Consider the following 21,565-nt stretch of genomic DNA (forward strand, 5'->3'; position numbering starts at 1 on the left):
AAAATAAAAAATATCAAATCAAATCAAATCATAGCCCACACTGCATACACCATGGTCACGAACAGACAACAGAAACCATGTCTCACATACTCAATGGCTGTCATGCATACAAAGGGCTCTACATTTGTAGGCATGATAGGATCGTGGATCTGATTGCAGACAGTGTCAGTTCCACACTCGGGTCACCTGCAACATATAAGCACACCAGTGTGAAGCCATATATGCTCAATCTGTGTAGGGACAATTCATTGTTCTCTGATATTTCAGCAAACACCCCCGATGTTGTTATTGTTAATGAGAATAACAGAGAGGTTCTCATCCTAGAAGTTGGCTGCACGTTTGACTACAGTCAAAGCCTTTACAACCAAAATGTTAAAATATCTTATAATATAATATACTGTTAGACCATACCATATCACAACTCGGCTACAACTGTACACTTTTAGTCTTCATATTTGGAGGCCTGGGTCATGTCCATAAGTTGGGTGTTAGAGGCCTTCAGATGGCCGGTCTTCCGAAGAGAAGAGCCAAACAATTAGCAAAATATTGCTCAGTGTCAGCAATTATTGGCAGCCGGGCAATTTGGAGAAGACGCTGCTATCTGTATCCATGAGCTGTGTGTTGATTGTCAGGTTCATCATCCATGTGTGTGTGTGTGTGTAACTTTGGTTGCCATTGTCAATTTGGGCACAACTGTATCAGAATAACCCACAATGTACAAGTGCACTGATAATATTTGTGTCCTTTAAACATTGTCTTTATGTGGACATAAATAAAGATTCAAAATGTGTGTGTGTGTGTGTGTGTATTCACAATGGAGACTAATTGGTATGGACCAATTGCACATAAAACATCTTTTAGAAGTCCGGTATGACATATGGGTCTGGATGACGCCTTCATATGAGAAATAATGTAATTAAGGTAATCTGCTGAAATGGGCTAAAAAAAACATATGAAAAAGTAATCATTTTAATATTCTCATGTCTTCATCTGCTCCATTTCTGCGTCCAGCATTTTTATGTGGAAGACATATGACATACGTGAGTGAGATTTCTAGGACATGATCATGTAAAAAGCATTTGCTGAAATTCATAACAGAGCCCCAGTTGGGGGGGGGGGGCGGGGCATTTCTCTGCAAGGTTGCATAGAATTGACCCCCTCCCTTATCTTGGGAGAAATTTTTTTCACAGACACCAGAATGACTGTGGTGACACTTATAGGCCTCTGTATGATCATGTAAAAAGCATTTGCTGAAATTCATAACAGAGCCCTAGTTGGCCTACAAGCCTTGCAGAGAAAGGACCCCCCCCCCCCAACTAGGGCTCTGTTATGAATTTCAGCAAATGCTTTTTACATGATCATACAGAGGCCTACAAGTGTCACCACAGTCATTCTGACACCGTTGGCCACTGAGCAACTCCACTGGAGCAGTTGGGGGTTAAGTGCCTTGCTCAAGGACACTTCAGCGGTTGGTGTTAAGGGGATAAGAGAGTGTTATTAATTCACTTCCCCCCCAGCCCAGATTTTTTCCTTCCGGTCCGGGGGATCGAACCAGCGACTTTCCGGTCACAAACCCGCTTCTCTAACCATTAGGCCACCGCTGCCCCAAGTATAATTTCAGAGTGATCCGGGATAATTCCTGGGAAGCGAGTTATAGGGCACAACGTGAATTCTACTATAAGCGTTGGCGTTTCTTGCCTGGACACGCTACGTTTTTTTATGCTTTGATGGCCAGTAACGGCATTCGTGTAGAACACTACAGAAGCCGATCAGCTGGATGGATATGAAAACATTGTTGGATCAAGCTGATATTGATGTCAGATAGTCCTTACCTGTGGTCGAGGGTATTCCAAAAAGAGTATTCCAATTGTCTGATCGCGATTTCCAGTATTGGTGTCCATCTGGTCCCGGACATAATTTGGCACAATTTATGGATCGAGTGTGCCAGATGCGTTTCGAAGTGGTCGGATGAAGCGACTTACTCGGCTCACTGCCATCTGGCAGGATGCGGCCGGTATTGCACTTTGGCAATCTCAAAAATCTCAAAATGGCAACACCGAGGTCAGTGGATGAATAATGAATAAAAATATCGAATAAAAGAAAAAACAACCAAAACCCGAGATATCTCGGGTCTGGTGTCCAACGCATGGCGAGTTAACCCGAGATATCTCGGGCCTGGCAATTAAAGAGTTAAGATAATAATAATAACTATAATAATCAAAGTAATAATAATAATAACAAAAACAACATTAATAATTAGTCTAAACAAATTAACATGAAACTGTAAAACAAAGTGACATTAATGGTTTCATGAGATTGAAGCTATTCATTTAACAATGTATATTTAAGCTTGTATTTGAGTGATGAAATAGATGAGCAAATTTTTATTATGGAGGGTTTTGAATTCCAAATTGTAGGACCTCTAAATCTTATACTGTACCAAATACACTTTTAGACACGCCCCATTTGTTATCACTTGGCAGATAAGTATGGAAGGCCAAACGGCTCATTAATATGCCTCAATTTCCCCCGGCGTTACACGTAATTGAAACGCACGATGCCGGGGAACGCCTGATAAACGCGGCATGCGATAGAAACTAGCAGTGAAACTGAGAATTTTTTAATATATTTTTTATTTGTATACCCTTTTTCTCTAAAACAGAGCAAGACTGAACTCCACTGAAACATTGTCACAAGATAAAACTGATATTGAAATTCAGAAGATAAAATTTTGTTTATAAAAAATAAAAGGGAAAAAAAGACCTGTAGTTAGTTGCTAATAAATATTTCCCCCAATGAATGAGGAATGTATGGCAGGTACACATACGTTTTATGTCGTCTGTTGTGGCCTTTTCAGGATGTGTGAGTCACAAGTGCTTTCATGTAGTTTGTGGATTGATCCGATAGAAAACACTAGTGTTTACGTTAGGTAGTCCACAATTTGAAACCAAAAGTCTGACTGCCAAACCAGAAGTCTGCTAATCATTTTGTGATTTCTCCAAAAAGCGACGAGTGACTGACACACATCATGTACAATTAACACTGATTTCAATGGTGAAATACCATAGACACAATAATCATGCTGCTTCACACCTCATCCCTCACACATCACTATCAGTTGAAAATTTGTTTCATTTTGATACTGTATCACACTTCCCATTAAATTGCAGTTTATCAAACACATGATATTTCATACCGAAGCAGATACATCTGAATATTGTTTATTTATTCTTCCCATCTTGCCCATATATTCCTGATATATTTTCAAATAGACATAAAACACTGGGCCTCATTCATGAAATTGAACAAATGGATTGATTTGAAACCTTTATTTATTCTCAAAACTGGTCAGCGGATTTACCCTCATTTTCAATGCCGTCAAGATTACAAGTTCAAACAGTTCAGAGTACATATAAAAGGGACATTTGCATAAATATGACAAAAACACAGGTGAAAAGAGAAAAAATACAGTTACATACTGAGGTAGGGAGGTTTGTGATCATGATTTTAATTGGAACTTTTGCTTTAAAAGAGAGAGTCTGACTGGACACTGCTACTGGGAGGTAGAGACCAGGGGATATGCTGATGTAGGAGTGGCGTACGGGAGCATCGACAGGAAAGAAGAGCGAGACCTGAGCGACAGAAGCAGCAGCGACAAGCTCTGGTTCTGTGAGATTCATCCTGTCGGGGATGGTTCTGTCTTTACTTTCCATCACAACCATGGAGCAGACACCGTGTTTGTCCCGGGTCCCCCCCGCCCCCTCACCCTCTACAGACTCGGAGTGTATCTGGACTGGCCCGCTGGCCACCTGGCATTCTACCAGGTCTCCGCTGATGACGACACACGGACCCACCTTCACACCAACAACACCACGTTCACTGAACCCCTCTACCCGTGGTTTCACATCTATTATGGAGAGGTGACCTTGTGCAGAGTATACCAGAGTAATGACTCCTGGACGAGCTTCACACCTGACGTGTCAACTGTCTCTACAAGCACCGTATACAAGTCCAGGTTTTACCGATACCGATATACTGTACCGATATTGTCCAACTCTTAATTTCCGATACCGATATCAACCGATACCGATATATGCAGGGTTCCCCCCCCCCCCCAAAAAACTTAATAATTTCAGGTAATTAACATTACATATCTCTTGTTGTGGAATTAACACAACATTATGCATAATTTTGACAATAAAATCTGAATTTGTTCTTACTTGCTTGCCTGGGTAAATAAAGGTTATAGAAATGTATAAAAAAAAAAAAAAAAATTAAAACAGATACCGATATTTTCCGATATCACATTTTAATGCCGATATCGGCCGATAATATCGGTAGGCCGATAATATCGGACATCCCTACTTAAAATCATTGGTAAACAAACGTAGTGCTGAAAATATACACTTTGACTGCTGTTTTGATAGGGTTAGGGTCGTTACTCTTGGCTACATTTGAAAAAGAAAGGCAACATTAATTAATACGGACTGCATTGATCTATTTATGACGCAAAATAAATCTAAAACGAGCATGTTACTAACGCATAAGCATTAACACTACTTTTTTGATGCATAAAAAAAAAATTGCAATTAATACGCGATTAATCACTGTTAACTATGGACAATCATGCGATTAATCGTGATTACATATTTTAATCGATTGACAGCTCTAGTTTGCAAATTGAGGTATTGAGGATAGTGAGGTATTGATCTTTAGTGTGAGTTGAAGATCATTACTGGAAGCTGGTGCATCAAAACAAAAGGCAGACTTGAAGTCGTGGGACCTTAAGTGTAAGCTGATCTATTTAATTGACCAACCCACCTTATCATACAGTATGCAGTACCGTAACTATCACCAGTTATGAATCCGAGAGAAGATTGATAGTGTCAAGGGGTAAAAGGCAGCATTTCCATAAATGACACCATAATTCAAAACAGACATAAAGACAGCTTCAACAATCCTCTTTCTACAAATCACAGGGAAGCTTGATTTGTTCCTGTAAAAGAACCCAACATATATATGTTCTTAACCTCTTAACACTTTGGGTGCCGTTCACGAGAATTCTCGTTTCTGTGTCCCAGCGGTTGAGTGCCAGAAACGAAGATTCTCATTGTTTTTCCTTTTTTTCGATTTTAATATCCTATTCAATGTCACAGAGCTGTATTTTTCCTGGAAAAGGCATATTGGGACTCCAAAGGTGCAGTACCGGCCAGATCCTGGTAGTGGCGCTGTCTCGAGAATGCAGTAACCCCTGTTACAGACCGGGTGTCACACTGAAAACGCTCCGGGCAGACATTTCTGTTAGCCTGAAGCGAGGGCTTCACCCGATCGCATGGAATACTTTTTGGGACGCAGAATTCATTATGCTGTAGAGGGTTATGGCGTGGGCCAAATGGACATATGATCTACCAGATGGCGATCAAATAATTGTAAAATTATTTTTGGAATCCAACCGGCCAAGGTAAGAGCAATCTGACGTCAATTTCAGCTTGATCGTGCAAGGATTTCATAGCCATCCCCCAGATCAGCGTATGTTGTGGTAATAACGAATGCCAATGGCAATCAATTAATCAGAAATGACCCCCCCCCCCCCTTTCATGCATTCATGATGGAACATAATACCGATCATATGAATTTGGTTTTTTAACTGTATCGTGTGTAGGGACGAAACGCCAATGGATTTAACGTTATTAGCGTTGCGCCTTATAAATAGCCTCACAGGAATTATCGCAGATCATTCCGATATAACACTCATACATTTACATTTACATTTAGTCATTTAGCTGACGCTTTTATCCAAAGTGACTTACAAGTTCTGTATGACAAGTCATCAGGAAGGGTACAACTCTATTCACCACAGTATAAAACGGGAACGTATGGATGGAAAAATTATTTCTTTTTTGCATCTTGAACGGAAGGTTCCTACTGTCAATTGACAATGATATTGGATCCATACTGTAGCTATAATATAAAATATTATAATAATATATATAATAATATATATAATATATAATATATACAAACAACGTGACGCGCACAGTGAAAGTTTGTAATGGAAAGCTGGCCTGACTACAGCGGGCCCTGTCTAATGGCTGGCACCCAATGTGTTAACAGGCAGGCAGAAAAGTGTCAATTTACTTTTTTTTTGCAAAGCTTAGCTTTATACTTTATACATATAGCACATGCATGAGCCTGGTCTCTTTTGAAGGATAACATTCTAAAGTTACTAATGCAAAAAAGGATAATCAGTGCTAATGAAATAGAGTAACAGAGGTTTGAACTTGAGTTGAACTTGTGTACTCACATTTCTCTTTAGTGGTTGCCAGATTCCAGATTCCATTATTCCAGCATAGAGGTATGAGCTGGAAAAGTCTTATGTAGTACAGGTCCAAATCTTTAAAAAAATCTGTTCAGAAATGAGTGCTTGAGAGGTTTTAGTAAACAGTGTTCTCGAGCGTATACAGTCTGACGTGGTCATTTGATGCGGCCTGTAAAAAGACACTCGCCTGACATATCGTCATGGAACTGGAGAACCGAGGCACGGAATTGGTTGAGTGAGGTGGCGTTCGAAAGGCGGCAAATTCAAGTTTTGAACGGTATATTACATGATCGGCGAAAAATGCAGCCCGAGCCGGTAGACGCTTGCAAAGTGCCGCGACGTAGGAACCAATGATGTGCATAAGAACATTTCATGAATGACGTCCATTGTTCCCAAAACAATACAACATCTGAAAAACCAAATGGCACTTCAATTTATAAAAGCACAGGAAAATATGAAATATCCAAGATGGATAAAGTGTTAAGGCTCGTGTTGCATAGTTCACAGCTGGCAAAGAAAACCAAAGCTAGAATACAGAAGTCACAGGTTTGTCTAATTTTCATTCCAGTGTAATATACTATATCATACATCTCTAGACCTCGGACACAGGACAGAGGTTAAACCTTGGATATACCGTAAACCTTTCTAACATGGTAACAACATGTATCGTATACTAGTTTCTAACATGGTAACAACATGTATCGTATACAATAGCACCACTGAGTCTTAATGATGAAAGGCCACATTATGTGAACAGACTGAGATGACCGGTTTCCATTCCCGGTAAAGAGAGTATAATAGGTTTTTTATCAACCAGTTATCGTTACATTTCTTTCTTGTCATCATCAGACCCAGTGGGGACAGTCACGTCCGGGACGGAAGGGGAGAAGAGGGACGTGTAGGACGGAGGCGGTTCGCTTGTTTGAGACAGAAAGTCCATCGAATCCATGTACGTAGGGGCGGCCGGGGACAGGTTGTACGTCGGGGCGGATGGGGACAGGTCGTACGTCGGGGCGGTTGGGGACAGGTCGTACGTCGGGGCAGTTGGGGGCGGGCGAAACACTGGAGCGGACGGGGGCGGTGGCTGAAACATCAGGGCGGTAGGGGGAGGAGGATGATTCACTGGAGATGAGGATGAAGATGAAAATGGAGATCCATATGGAGAGCGCTGCTGCGGCAGTGGGTTGCTATAGCCCCCTCCCATGGCTGAGGGTTGACCAGCGTATGCGGCTGGCTGACCAGGGTATGCGGCTGGCTGACCAGGGTATGCGGCTGGCTGACCATGGTACACAGGTGGCCGAGAAGAGTAAGTGGTTGACAGTGCCGGGTATCCTGGAATACCACTACTACCCGGGCCCGGGTACCCATAAGCAGCTGGAGCAGAGTGTGCAGGATATGGACCCATGGGCACGGCAGTGGGAGGGAAGTCGCTGCTACTCGGCCCCCCAGCAGGTGGGTATACGGGCCCCATGGCTCCACCAGGCTGAGGGAAGCGTCTGAAGCCAACGGGAATGATGACGAAAGGAAACTTCACCTCTGGATCGGAAGCGAAGCTGATGTCCAGATACACCTTGGAAACAGAATTGAGATACTTTACTTTAAATATCACTGTAATGTAGTAGGGCTGTCGCGCGGTAACCGCATCACCGCAATACTGTGATGTGTCGAGGCACCCGCGGATGGAGAACAAACAACCGCGACAACTGTGGTTGTTTAAAAAGTCCACCGACCAACGTGTCACTTCTCGCGTTTCCATGGGAGCACGCTTGAGACTTTGTTTATACTTTGGCATAAGAAAGATGACGTCGTGTCAGATTTACCCAATGGACTAAGAGCCGGTGTGACTTATACCCGTCCTTAAATTCAGAGTAGCAATATTCTAATATATTCTCGCCTCTGGTGGGACAAGTCACATGCTGATAGAAGTTCGGTAAAACTTTTAAGATTCTAAAAGTACATACCCAAGTAAATGGAAGATTGCTCCACTTCTACAAGGACAATTTGCATGTTCTCTGTATCTAGGGACATCTATGGACCTCAGGGAATGTATTCCCAGTGTCATAAATATTGTCTGTTACTAGGCTTGATTGAGTAAATTGTAATGAACCAAAAGGAGAATATCAATTATTATTTCTTTCATATGTGACGGTGAATCACATGCTAACATTGAGCAAACGTGAAGAAGCTCATTCAGCACCTTCTTGAGATCGAGTGTACAAATAATCTAAGCAAATTAATAAAGGGCAGATGATTTACAGGGATCTTTGTAGATACAGTACTGAATTTTGCCATCCGGACAGCAATTTGAAATATGAATATAGAATATCAGGCCTATAAATTACCTTATTATGGCCAAGTCATACATCTATGGATCGGGCCAAATCTCTTTTAAATCCCATGATCCAGTGGCAGCCTCAGAAAAGAGTCATTCATGAGCACTTTAATGCTGCTATAAACTCTTCAGCTTCCAATGTTATCTAACATGTTGACCACTTTAATGCTGCTATTCCTTCAGCTTCCAATGTTATCCAACATGTTGCCCAATATTTGAGAATGTCAATTGAAAATGTATTTAATTTTGATATTGTATCACACTTACACACTACCATGCAGTCCAAAATGAAAATGTAATGGATTATCTAACGTGATTTCCCTTGCCCAATCAGATAGTCCTTTTGAATATGGCAATTGTAATTTCTTTCTATTTTGCCCAGGCCTACTTTGATTTACTTCTTTGCAATTGTAAACAATTCATATTGCTAGGTTATTAAATGCAGGGTTTGTACACCTTTTCCAAGGCAAAATGCAAGCACTTTTCAAGCATTTTCAAGGTGCATTTTCAAGATTTTCCAGCATCTTATGCGGCTGTGGTAAATTAAATATTTACTCAAAATGATTATTTCACTTCTTCCATCACATTAAATCAGATGTTATTGTGCTATAAACAACCAAAATTATGTAGACTTGGCATCATATATAACCTGGCTGAGCCCATGTGTTATGCAGTAACGTACTGACTATCTGTATATCTGTATGTCATAAATGTCATGATGAATTGAACATGGGGGACCCTGATGTAAACAAGACGAAAGTATTGCTCTGGTCTGCATCCCCTTAACAATTGTGTGTATCGAGCCGTACTGTATTGTACCCATTCTGCAATCTGTTAATAATGTTAACTACCTTAACATTATTATCCATGTAATTAACTGTAAAGTTCACGTTAGCTGTTAGATTGCATATTCCATAAATAAACATGCTAAAATTGGCCTGGCTCGTTTTGATTGATTGATTGATTGAAAACTTTATTAACAGATTGCAGAATGGGTACAATACAGTACAGCTCAATACACACAATTGTTAAGGGGATGCAGACCAGAGAAAGACTTTCGTCTTGTTTCCACCAGGGTCCCCCATTTTCAATTCATCAGGACATATATGACATACATGACATACAGATAGTCAGTACTGCTACATCTATACATTTATGACATACCAGATTTGCAAATACAGTACTGTTTGTGATACAGAAGGAGTCAAGAAAAGGGAGTATATACATTTGACGTAGAAACTGTACATTGGAGGAGGTTGGGTGGGGGGGGTTGGGTACACTGGGATATTGACAACCATACTGGGTAATTTACATTGGAGGTGGCTGGGGGGGGGGGGGGGGCACACTGTATAGACAAGCAAAACTGTACATTGAGGGGGGGGAGACTCTGTACAAACAAACAAAATTGTACATTGGACTATTGACAAAACCATACTAGGTAAATGACTGTACATTGGAGGGGGTTGGGTTAGGATATTTACAGGGGCCAGTGTTGAATTGCAGTCTCCCGTAGGTGTCTCTTGAGAGAGGTTTTGAAAGTGGGTAGTGATCCACATTCCTTTACAGCTTTGGGTAGGGCGTTCCACATTGATGTGGCATAATTGCGAAACGTGTTTAGTCCCTTATTTGAGCCGAATCTGGGTTTAACATGATTTGTGGAGCTCCCTCTGGTGTTGTGATCGTGGTATTCACTGACCTTTGGGAAGTATTTTGCCATGTACATGGGTACCTTGGTCGTGTAGTGTATCTTGTAGACCAGGCCCATTGCAAGTTGCTGTACTCTGTCATCTACTCTAAGCCATCCTAGGTTGTCAAAGTGGGCAGGGGTGAGGTGGGTTCTAGGAGTAAGGTCAAGCAGTAGTCTGACCAGTTTGTTTTGAGATGTTTGTAATTTTGTTTTTAGCGCCTTTGAGGTGCTTTGGTACCATGAGGTGCAAGCATAGTCGTAGTACCCCTGAATGAGTGCTCCTGCCAGAGTCTTCAGGGTATTCTTGTTTACCAGAGAGGAGATCCGGTACAAGAATCGAGTTCGTTGGTTGACTTTTTTTATTACATTGGATGCCATTTTGTCACAGGAGAGATTAGCCTCTAGGATGGAACCCAGGTAGGTAATTTCATCTTTCCTTGTGACAATATTGTCACCCACTGTAACTGAGAAGCCGTCGGTCTTGCTGAGTTTGTTATTTGAACCGAAGAGAATGGACTCTGTTTTGCCCATGTGTAATGATAGTTTGTTATCAGCGAGCCATATGCAGATTCTGCCTAGTTCCGAGCTGAGGGTTTTGATTGATTGAAAACGTTATTACCAGATTGCAGAATGGGTACAATACACTATGGCTCAATACATACAATTGTTAAGGGGATGCAGACCAGAGAAAGACTTTCGTCTTGTTTACATCAGGGTCCCCCATTTTCAATTCATCATAACATACACGACATACATGACATACACATATACAGTACAGGGCTGTACGTTAACTTTTTTTGCACATAGCACTGGTGCTACAGAGGTTGATAGTTTTGTAGCACAGGCCAAAATCTTGTAGCACAAGTATAAAACATGTTATATTTGTAACAGTCACAAATGTGCCTATTGTATTTGTGTTATTTAGTTGCAGTGCCATGTTTGGCTGTCATTTAGTATATCGCCATGTGTTATTATTACTATAATAGTAATACTCTCATATGCTATTTTCAATTAATATCATAAACAACATAAGGAATATTAGCATAATTTTGAGTGGACTGAAGGAATGAGTCAGCGTTAATAGTTTTAAATGCAAATAATTTATTGAAACATAGAAGTGGGGTCGGTTGGGACACACACACACAATGGGGGACCCTGATGTAAACAAGACAAACGTCTTTCTCTGGTCTGCATCCCCTTAACAATTGTGTGTATTGAGCCGTACTGTACTGTACCCATTCTGCAATCTGTTAAATAAAGTTTACATTCATTCATTCACACACACTGTTTCAACTCACCACCCCTGCATCATATTGTAGTCTAGTCTGTCTTCAAACTTCCACTCCTCTCGACATTTTTTATATTTGAATATCAACATTATCTGTCCATCCTCAGTTTACTATAATATACTCCTGTCCTGAGTCCTGACTAGTGACTTCATCGTCTTTCCAAACGCACGCACGCACACACACACACACACAGGGAAGGGGAGAGAGTGCCCCCCCATTTCCCTTTCCACACTGTGTCTGCTGGCTCTGCCTGTGATCAGGATTAGCTTGTTAGCTTGCTAACGTTGTAGTGATTGTAATGGTACATAAACGTTAATTTCGGGCGATGTGCGCATAAAGGAATGGCGACGGTGCAAAGCATGTAGATGCATTTGACCCGTTGCGAGAAAAAAAAAACACCACGGACTTATTTCGGGACGTGTAGGCGCACTGCTGTGTTACGCAGCAGCAGTGCGCACCAACACGCTGCTCTGCTTGCAAGCACGGATAGGGCGGATATGACTCGTCGAGTTGTCACGGAGTTTTTTCAAAATAAGAGTATCATATGCACCTGAATGTTGCTAGCTGTCGAGCCTAGTTATTATAGCTGGAGCTGCGCGTGGGCAGAAATGAGACCCGCTACAGGATTTTCAAAATAAGAGTATCTATATGAACCGAATCCCTATCGCACCAGTGCTAGTGAAGTAAATCCATTCATCGCACAGACCGCTGTTGCTGTAGCACGTGCGATATATATCTCGCACTGTACAGGCCTGCAGTACGTTACTGCGTTCCAGACTACAACTGCTCCACAACAGTTCCACACCAGTCTCCGTAAATGTTCTGTTATAAAAATAAAATACCATTTCAATACACAACAAGTTTTCGTGTTTCGAAATACATGAAAGGAAATTAGCTAACGTTGATTCGCCTAACATTAAGCTAGGCTACATGCTGCCTATTTCAAAACACTGCGGTGAAAAACAGAGTCCGGTAAACACGAGTTTGTAATTCCAATAGTGTATTCTGCCTGTTACTTGACTATTTCGATTATTGAAGTGGTATTTTTATAACGAACATTTACGGAGACAAGTGTGGAGTCTTGTAGTCTCAAACTTAGTAGTACCTGGCGAGCCAGGCCGAGACACGTTAATAACATCCATGGCTCATTGGCTCACCTTTCATGTGGCTCTCCCCCATGGTAAAGATCTGCAGGTCCTTTCTGCATATGTTGCACACGGCTACTCTGGGATGTTGTCCTCTTTTTAACCATGACTTATGTTATATCTCCAAGCCAGAGCTCATTAAAACGACAGCCTCCCGGCATGTTGGCCACACGCGCGCGCACGCTGTTCTCAGATGGCACAGGTAAAAAAACTACGGGTAGAGCCCAGCCACATTTCATTTTGCGTGAAAGGCGAAGGCAAAATAGGCTCGCTCGAGTCGCTCCGACTTATTTTATTTCTTTGTCTAAAAACCAAACTATTCAGTCAGATAGCGATTTATTATTTAAGCATTACATCACACGCAGGAGTGGTTTGTGACCAATAAACCATGCCTAGGGGTGGTTGTTAGGCCCGAGGCGCAGCCGAGGGTCGTTAGACCCCCCTAGGCATGGTTTATTGGTCACAAATCACGACTGCACGTGGTGTAAAGCTTTTATACAACTGCCAGATTCATCCAACCTTATTTCTATACAATAAACACACATTAATCGAAGATTTATTGAAAAAACCATCCGCCAGAAAAAGTAGTTCCCACAACTCCATGTGGAAGCAGCTTGAAGTGCATCCAACCAAACTAACACATCCAACTGTGTATTATTGGAATGATTGAGAGAAGTTGCCTCATGTGGAAGCAGCTTGAAGTGCATCCAACCAACTAACACATCCAACTGTGTATTATTGGAATGATTGATTGAAAATTTATTAAAACGTTTTCTTTGCCCTATAGGAAAAAAACGTTTTCTTCGCCCTATTTTTTTATTTATTTCTTTTAGCCTAAACTTAACCAGTTGGAAACCAGGGGTACAGTAATAAAATTAGCAATCAACCAATCAATCAATTCAATAGACCATGCTCACTTAAAACAGCGCTGCTTCTCTCTCAGTCTGACTCCCCCGCTGTTGCAGACAGGAGTGTGTGTGTGTGTGTGTGCGTGTGTGTGTGTGTGTGTGTGTGTGTCACAGTGTGTGTGTGCGTGTGTGTATGTGTGTGTGTGTGTGTGTGTGTGTGTGTGTGTGTGTGTGTATGTGTGTGTGTGTGTTTGTGGGTACGCCAGCGTCGGACAGTGTGAGAGAGAACGCTGCAAGAAAGTAGGAAGGAAGAAATTTAAATCAATCAATTAATCTATCAATCAATCCGCGATTTTTCTTTTGTTCTAGATTGAGTCAAGACCCATCAATTACATCATCCAACATTGTTTAAAATACTAACACATTCCCCTTGACAGAATCGCTTCATATTTAGTCGTTATGGTGCTTTCAACATAACCATTTGATCTCCGCGATCCTGTTTTCTCCCGGAGTGAGCCGGGGAGGGTTATGTGATTTGGTTGTGGGCGGGTCCTGAGCCCAGGACCGTGGATTGTTACCAATAAAGACGTGTGAATGGCCAATCAGAATCGAGAAATTTGCATGCCGTTGTATAAGAAAGTATAAAGTGCAATTACAATTTCAATAACTTTCCAGCACTTTATACACAATTCAAGCACATTTAAAACCTTGAAAACAGCACATTGAAATACAAGCATTTTCAAGGATTTCCAGCACCCGTACGAACCCTGTAAATGGCTCCATGGATTTACATGGAGGCGACAGTGATTCAGGAGGTAGAGCAGTCGTCTGGTAATTGGAAGGTTCCCGGTTTGGCTCCCACTCCTCCCGGGCAGCGTGTCAAAGTGTCCTTGAGCAAAACACTTAACCCCTAACTGCCTAAGTGTTTTGGATAAAAACTGCTATATAAATGCACCATTTAGGATTTTATAATAGCCCTTACCTTTAGTTGGTACTCCAGGGAGATGATCTCACAGTTGTGGATGGTCTGGGGCAAGTTGGCAGGAATATCCATGGCACACATGAATGTTCCTTCTGTGTTGGGTACGATCACATCTCCGGCCACTTTGCAGATGACGGATTCTGTCAACTTGGTGTGACCTTGGGCATGGAACACGACCTTCTGCTTCAAGCTGAACTTGGGCGTCATGTCTTTAGAGGAGGCGTTGTTGACTTTTGCGACAACGGTCGCGCTCTCGCCTGTAGGGAGCAGATTTCAAACCTTCAGCTGTACGACCTCATGTGCAAGATTCTTTAACAACCGAACAATCTAATTTAATTTCAAACCTTTATTTAAACTCGAAGGCAACTGAGGTTTCCCTCATTTACGGTCACGTCGAGTGTACATACAGAAATAAGTAAAATCATAATGTGTATATAAAATCATCACAATAAGACAAGTAAGGATAACAATCAATTAAAACATGTCCAACTTGATTGACAATGGTTGGAGATCAAGGTTTTAAATTCTGCAACAGAGGGGAGAATCTCAAGCTTTAAGGACTGTTATAATAATAATAAATTGGATTTAAAGAAAAGAAGCGCCTTTCTCGGACTCAATGACACTTTACAAAGAGAGAAGCTATATAAAAGAAAGGGTAAAAATATGAAATATGAATATATAGTAACAAAACAGTAACAAAAAAACTAAACAAAAGCAACGGGATCAGTCGCTTATAAGAAAAGTGTCAGGGGGAAGGGGGTGGGCTACTTGGAAGCAGGGCCGTGTTGCGCAAAGGCAAATGTGAACAGGTGTGTTTTTAGGTGTGTTTTGAAGAGGTTGATGGTGTCAGAGCCTTGGATGGTGGGGAGAGGGAGTTCCACAGCCTGGGGGCAGCTACAGAAAAAGCTCGGTCTCCCAGTGTGGCACGCCTGGTGCGGGGGGATGGTGAGGAGGTCGGAGTTAGAGGAGCGGAGGCCTCGTGCTGGAGTGTAGGGGTGAAGTAGGTCGGTCAGGTAGGAAGGGGCCAACCCGTGCAGGGATTTGTAGGTGAGGAGGAGGATCTTGTAGGGGATTCGGTAGTTGTTGGGAAGCCAGTGGAGTTTTTGCAGGGTGGGGGTGATGTGCTGCCAGGGTTTGGTGCGTGTGAGGACCCTCACAGCTGAGTTTTGGATGTACTGTAAGCGATCCTGAACCTTCTTGGAGGCACCAAGAAGGATTCCGTTACAGTAGTCGAGGCGGGAAGTGATGAAAGCATGAATAAGTGTTTGCGCTGAGGTGTCGGAGAGTGAGGGGCGGAGGCGGGAGATGGTTCTGAGGTGGAAAAAGGCGGACCTGGTGACAGACTTGACATGAGGGTGAAATGAGAGGGTTGAGTCCAGTATTATGACCAGGTTCCTTACCTCTGTGGAGATGGAGTAGCCATCCACGGAGAGAACCGGTGTATGGCTGCTCGAGAACCGGTGTATGGCTGCTCGAGAACCGGTGTATGGCTGCTCGAATTGTCACTTTTGCTTTCCAGACAATGATTTTCATTGTCGAACATGCAGACTGAACCCACTTATGTTATCCAACGACTACTGACTGACACTCTAAATCAGGGGTAGGCAACCCTAGGCACGCGTGCCTGCATAGGCACGCGGGGGCATTTGCATAGGCACAGGGGGCAGCATAAAAAAAAATAAAAAAAATAAAAAAAGATATTATATTTTTTTTTTTTTTTTTTTGCTTTGACATATTATAGTGAAATATTTTGCACTGTTGTCGCATTTATCTTGTTGAAATCCTCCCACAGGTTCTTTTTACTACCACATATTTAATTGAGACCCTTTATTTGTTTATTATTTCAATTTAGCTGGAAATACATCGCTACATCATTCAGTAACATTTGCAGAGCCTTATAACAAAAACATTATTACGGTCACCATTGTGACCAGTGGGATTAATCAACACATTTTATTATTTATTTTTCTATTTCATTGAACATTGCACATGTTAAAAGCAATATTTTTTACTCAATGTGAGTATTACCAAGTCAACTTGTGTTCTTAAAACAATGACAATAAACATAGTTTTATTAGGTTGAAATAATGTGGTACTTATTTTTCTGTTAATTTATTATGGATTGAAAACTGAAAACCTTAATGCACAGTAACTGAACTCAATATTTTTAAGTTCTGGTAACTTATTATATTTTTTGTACAGTGTAGTCTTGCAATCAATCAAAAATTATTTACACGATATACCTCACATTCACCCTCCATTCACATCCTGGTGTTCTCCTGGTGTTCTCCATTAGGCCTGTAGGTGGAGCTATGACAGCACATGTACAGTACACACACCAATGGTATGTGATGTGTCCAATAATGAATGGGCAAATGTGAGTGAAATGGTCGCACTGTATGCACTATGCAGCTGTTTGTCTGCATTGCACCCCCCCCCCCCCCCCCAACTCAGATTTAGGGTTGATACAACCATCATAATAATATTGTTAATAATAACAATAACAATAATGATGTAATAATGTAAAAATGATCATTAACACTTTAATCGCCGGGAACGCCGTAACTCGTCTTTGCTCGCCATGCTCATTCTGCCGAAGACGCCGTAACTCGTCTTTGATATCAATATTTCAAAAATCTGTGATCGAAATCATAGTTCTCCTCCGGAGACATGAGATGTACTGGTGAGCTCCACTCAACTGTCTAACGGTTCAAGAGCGCCATCTGGTGGCCGATCGGCCAACAGGAAGTGACGCGCCAAACAGGACGCATCCATATTTCGTCCGGGCACTCGCGATCGTTAGCCGGACTCCATCTCAACACACTGGATAATCAATCGCTCGCCCTAACTCAATAAACAACGTTATTTGGACGTATATAGTATTATACAACCTGGAAATGGTTCATCTATATCAACATCCCATAATCGAAAACTGTCTACTCCAAGCTGATCGTCCAACGGCGCGAGGAAGATACGGTAAGATCCAGCGTTATTTTCTAACGTGTTCCATATAAACTGCTCTGATGACCATATGACCCACACTAGACGAATGATATAACGTTGCCCACGGAATTATAAACGACCCCCCGCCCATCCGGTCAATATCAGACGATACATAGTAACTTCTAGAAGTACCTCCAGTTGAAATTTTTCATCTGGCACCGATCGCTACCAAACTGTATTTGATCATCAATATAATGCATTTGGGGCTATAAATCAAGTTCTGGAGAAAGCTGCAGAAAACGATAAAAACATACTTATACTTGGGCGGCTACGTGGCGTAGTGGGCAAGGCGCTCGCCACATTGCTTTCAGTTTAGCTGGCCGACCATACTAATACACATTGGCCGTATTAGGGGGTGGGAAACTGATGGGTGGGGATCGGGCGTTGTGGACAGCGACTCCTACAGGTCGGTTGGTGCGCCTGCACAGTAGAATCAGGATGTGTCGGGGGCAGCGTGAGCCTCCCACGTGTTACTCCTCGCCACTGAGAGATCGAGCTGCGCAGGTGAAAAGATGCGACTGCTGTTACCTCAAGTACCGGAGGGGACTTGTGCTATGTATGACTTAGTCCACATTGCAGCCGGCTTGTGGGAGGTAAGAAACAGCGTTCGTGACAGGGGAGGGTTTAATTGGATGATACGAAATTGGGATGGGAGAAAATATAGAAAATGGGAGAAAAAGTGGATAAAAAAAAATAAACATACTTATACTTTAGACCATATTTTAGTATGAATAATGTGAATGAAAAAGTATAACGTTGCTACACCCTGAACAATGGATATAGGACATTGAATGGGCCATAATAATGTCAATTTAGCAATAGAATTTAAAAGGTTATAGCCCTGCAAAGAAGGGGAACTTCTCCATAGACAAATAGAGCTGGCTAGGGATGGTAAATTATGAATTTAACCATGGCGATCAAAGTGTTAAAAAGACCTGATTATGAGAAGAAAAAAAATTACGATGCATGGAATATTGTTGAGGCACACTAGTTACAACTATATTTCAAACAGGCACTCCATGTCAAAAAGGTTGCTGACCCCTGCTCTAAATCATCACACAAGTGTAACGGAGGTACCGCATGTCTATCCACAGTCACAATGGACAGTGTAGTGAAGTGGCTGTGGACGTTAAGCGGTACTGCAAGTAAACTCACTCCCCAGAGGCAGGTATAGCGGTCAGCGATGTCGCCCCGCAGCGCGGGAGACCGGGGTTCGACTCCCACTCAGGGCATGTCAAATAAGACCGGTTACACAAGCATACCCACAAAAGCACCCTAGTGACTTACACACTACACAAGCACACTCGTTACACGCACACACTGCTGCTAACATATACCTTGTATTGTACAAGTTTGTATAGATAGAATATACATTGTGTTTAGTTTCATAGTTTAGTAGTTAGTAGTTATAACGCGATAATTTGCTGTGCGGTAGGCCGATAATATCGGACATCCCTCAAAATCGTACTCAAGTAAAAGTCAGAGTATCTGGCTAAAAACACACTTGAGTAAAAGTCAAAAAGTTTCTACTTTTAAATGTAAAGTAAAAGTAAAAAAAAAATTCTGACTGTATTCTTCTGATAGCAGGTGTTTAATCAAAGAACCCCGCTTTCTAGTCTTGCACAAGGACCAATCAGCATGGGTATGGGCGGGTTCATTTTCCATTGATGGGGATTTGATTGGCTGTTTTTAAATAAAATGCTGCTGCAGGATTAATAATGTTAACGTTAGTTCGGCCAGAGAAACAAATATACTAATTCAAATAGTTGGACCTGCGAGATTTGTACTTTGTAAGTCTGCATTTTAAATGTAAGGAGTAAAAAGTATGTTTTTTTTCTCTGAAATGTAATTGAGTAAAAGTACAAGTATACAAACCTAATAATACTCTAGTAAAGTACAAATCCCCCAAAAACAGTACTTAAGTATTGTAACAAAGTACAATTACTCAAGTACTTTCCACCCCTGTAAATAACTAATAAAGAATCATTCAGTCAATCAATCAATCAATCAATCCTTTCTATTCTTGTAGTTATTGTTAAGTCATGCTGGTTTAGAATATCAGCTAAAATACCTAAATGGAGGCTATTGTTAAGCACTTTGAACTGCAACCTCTGTATGAAAAGTGCTATACAAATAAAGTTATTATTTATTATTTATATTGTAATACTGTTAATTACGTTACCTGGCGAATAAGCGGTCCTGTCCAGAGAGACATCCATGTGGACCTGTCCTTTGGAGAACAAGCCCATCTCTTTATCCGTTGACCCAACCTGACGGGACTAGAACACACGACAGAGTCATCAGAGAGGAGCAGCAATGTTCTCTGTATATTCAAGAAGTGCTTCATTCCAAGTGGCCATTAGCATCCTTAATTCTGCAAAGTGACCAACAAGACGAAAGCCACAGACATTACCAGTTTTTTATGTGTCTCTAATGTGTAACCCTGTCTATGTCTGTTTGTGTTTTATGTCGTGCTAGTTGCCTGCTGGCTTCTGGTGTTGATTTTCCTGTTTGGTGAGCCGAAGACAACACTGAGGTGTGATAGAGAACCTGTGTGGTGGGGAGGAGATTCAGTCCTCTGACTGACCCAGGGTCAGTGTTTTGAGCCAGTCAGAGGAGATTCAGTCCTCTGAATGAATCAGAGTCAGTGTTTTGAGCCAGTCAGAGGGGATTTAGTCTTTTGTTTTGATATCGTTGCGCACAATTCTGTCATCTAAATAAATGCTAACAATATTTGAGGGGATGTTATTTGAAGATAACCGAGTTTTGGTTATATATCCGATTCCCCACTTCGATTCCTGTTCTAAACGATTCTCGATTCCGATTCTTTGATGTGCAGGTCAAAACAGGTCACAGCTTATTTCGCAGGATTTTTTTTTTTTTTTTTTTTTTTATCTTTAATTTTTTCCATACTATTCACATTGTCAGTTGACTTGATACAGTTTAATTTGGTTGCTGTACTGTAACTAGGGTATTAATTAACATTTTTTTTTTTTTTATAATTGAAATTAAGAATCGAAATGCAAATATGTTACTTCCGGTTCCAGAACCGGAAGTTAGGAACCGATTCCTATTAGAACTGGTTCTCTGTGCCCAACCAGTTCAATGTAATGAACAGCATTGGGACTCATGTTGTTATTTTGCATCCTGTTTGGTTTACATATCGTGATATTTATTAATATCAGAAGAATATTCCACATGATTATCATAATATGAATTTATTCAACATGTAAACAACAACATTCATTTTGGATGTTTAAATTATAAATTAATTAATCAATATTTTCTTCTATAGTCACTTTAATCAATATCTCAAGAGAGATTCACATGGAGAATGTGACACAGGGACAGCAATCAAAAAGTATGTGAATGATTAAGCAAACGCTTAATGCTAATCCACGCTTGGCTCTGATTGGTAATCCATACCTTTACTGTTTCAATAACAAATTAGGCCCATGAATACTAAATAAGAATTGAGGAGCTCTCGTGAACTTTTAATTTCCAAGAGTAGCTCTTGTGAAAAGACTGGAAACCCGCTCGTCTCTTCAGGTTCTCACTCACCATCAGGTGGTCAATGTTGTGAATGTACGTGGAGACAAAGTTCAGCTCCTTCTCCGCCGTCTTGTCCATCCGCCAGCTCCTGGCGAGCTTCGCTTCCAGACTGTAGACTATCTTTCCATGAGCACCTCTGAAGGACGACGGCATGCTTCTGGAACGGAGAAACAGCAGAACCAGGACCGGACAGAAATATCAAAACACGGTTAATATCAGACAGTTTTACCTGGATTGTTGTTACGGCCTAGAATCTGCCTCAGCTCGTATCCACAGATATCTACTCATATCAACAAATATCATTATGCGGGTAGTTTGAGTGTGCTTGGATTGTTTGTGTGTGGTCACGGAGGGATTGGTGGGTTCTATGTTTTGCGGGTCGTGTGCTGCTCCCATTCAACGGGCCAA

General features: G+C 41.5%; 2 protein-coding genes across 2 annotated transcripts in view; one reads left to right on the top strand and one right to left on the bottom strand.

Annotated features, from left to right (window-relative positions):
* Window positions 1-2,047: 2,047 nt before the first annotated feature.
* Window positions 2,048-21,565, top strand: part of LOC311232594 (tripartite motif-containing protein 14-like) — a gene marked incomplete at both ends in the record, with an annotated part of 407,443 nt that continues 387,925 nt past the window's right edge. Inside the window, 2 exons of the mRNA XM_084319454.1 lie at window positions 2,048-2,061; window positions 3,488-4,009. Of these exons, the coding sequence (XP_084175580.1) occupies window positions 2,048-2,061; window positions 3,488-4,009 (536 nt within the window). The remainder of the gene's footprint in view (window positions 2,062-3,487; window positions 4,010-21,565) is intronic.
* Window positions 3,999-21,565, bottom strand: part of LOC311232563 (uncharacterized protein) — a 51,090-nt gene continuing 33,523 nt past the window's right edge. The window contains exons 9-12 of the mRNA XM_084319420.1: window positions 21,167-21,314; window positions 19,788-19,884; window positions 14,603-14,859; window positions 3,999-7,889 (exon numbers count right to left, since the gene is read on the bottom strand). Coding sequence (XP_084175546.1) covers window positions 7,143-7,889; window positions 14,603-14,859; window positions 19,788-19,884; window positions 21,167-21,314 — 1,249 coding nt within the window. The 3' untranslated portion in view covers window positions 3,999-7,142. The remainder of the gene's footprint in view (window positions 7,890-14,602; window positions 14,860-19,787; window positions 19,885-21,166; window positions 21,315-21,565) is intronic.

Source organism: Notolepis coatsorum (assembly GCF_963971535.1).
Source record: "Notolepis coatsorum genome assembly, chromosome: 7".
In the NCBI taxonomy this organism is placed as follows: domain Eukaryota; kingdom Metazoa; phylum Chordata; class Actinopteri; order Aulopiformes; family Paralepididae; genus Notolepis; species Notolepis coatsorum.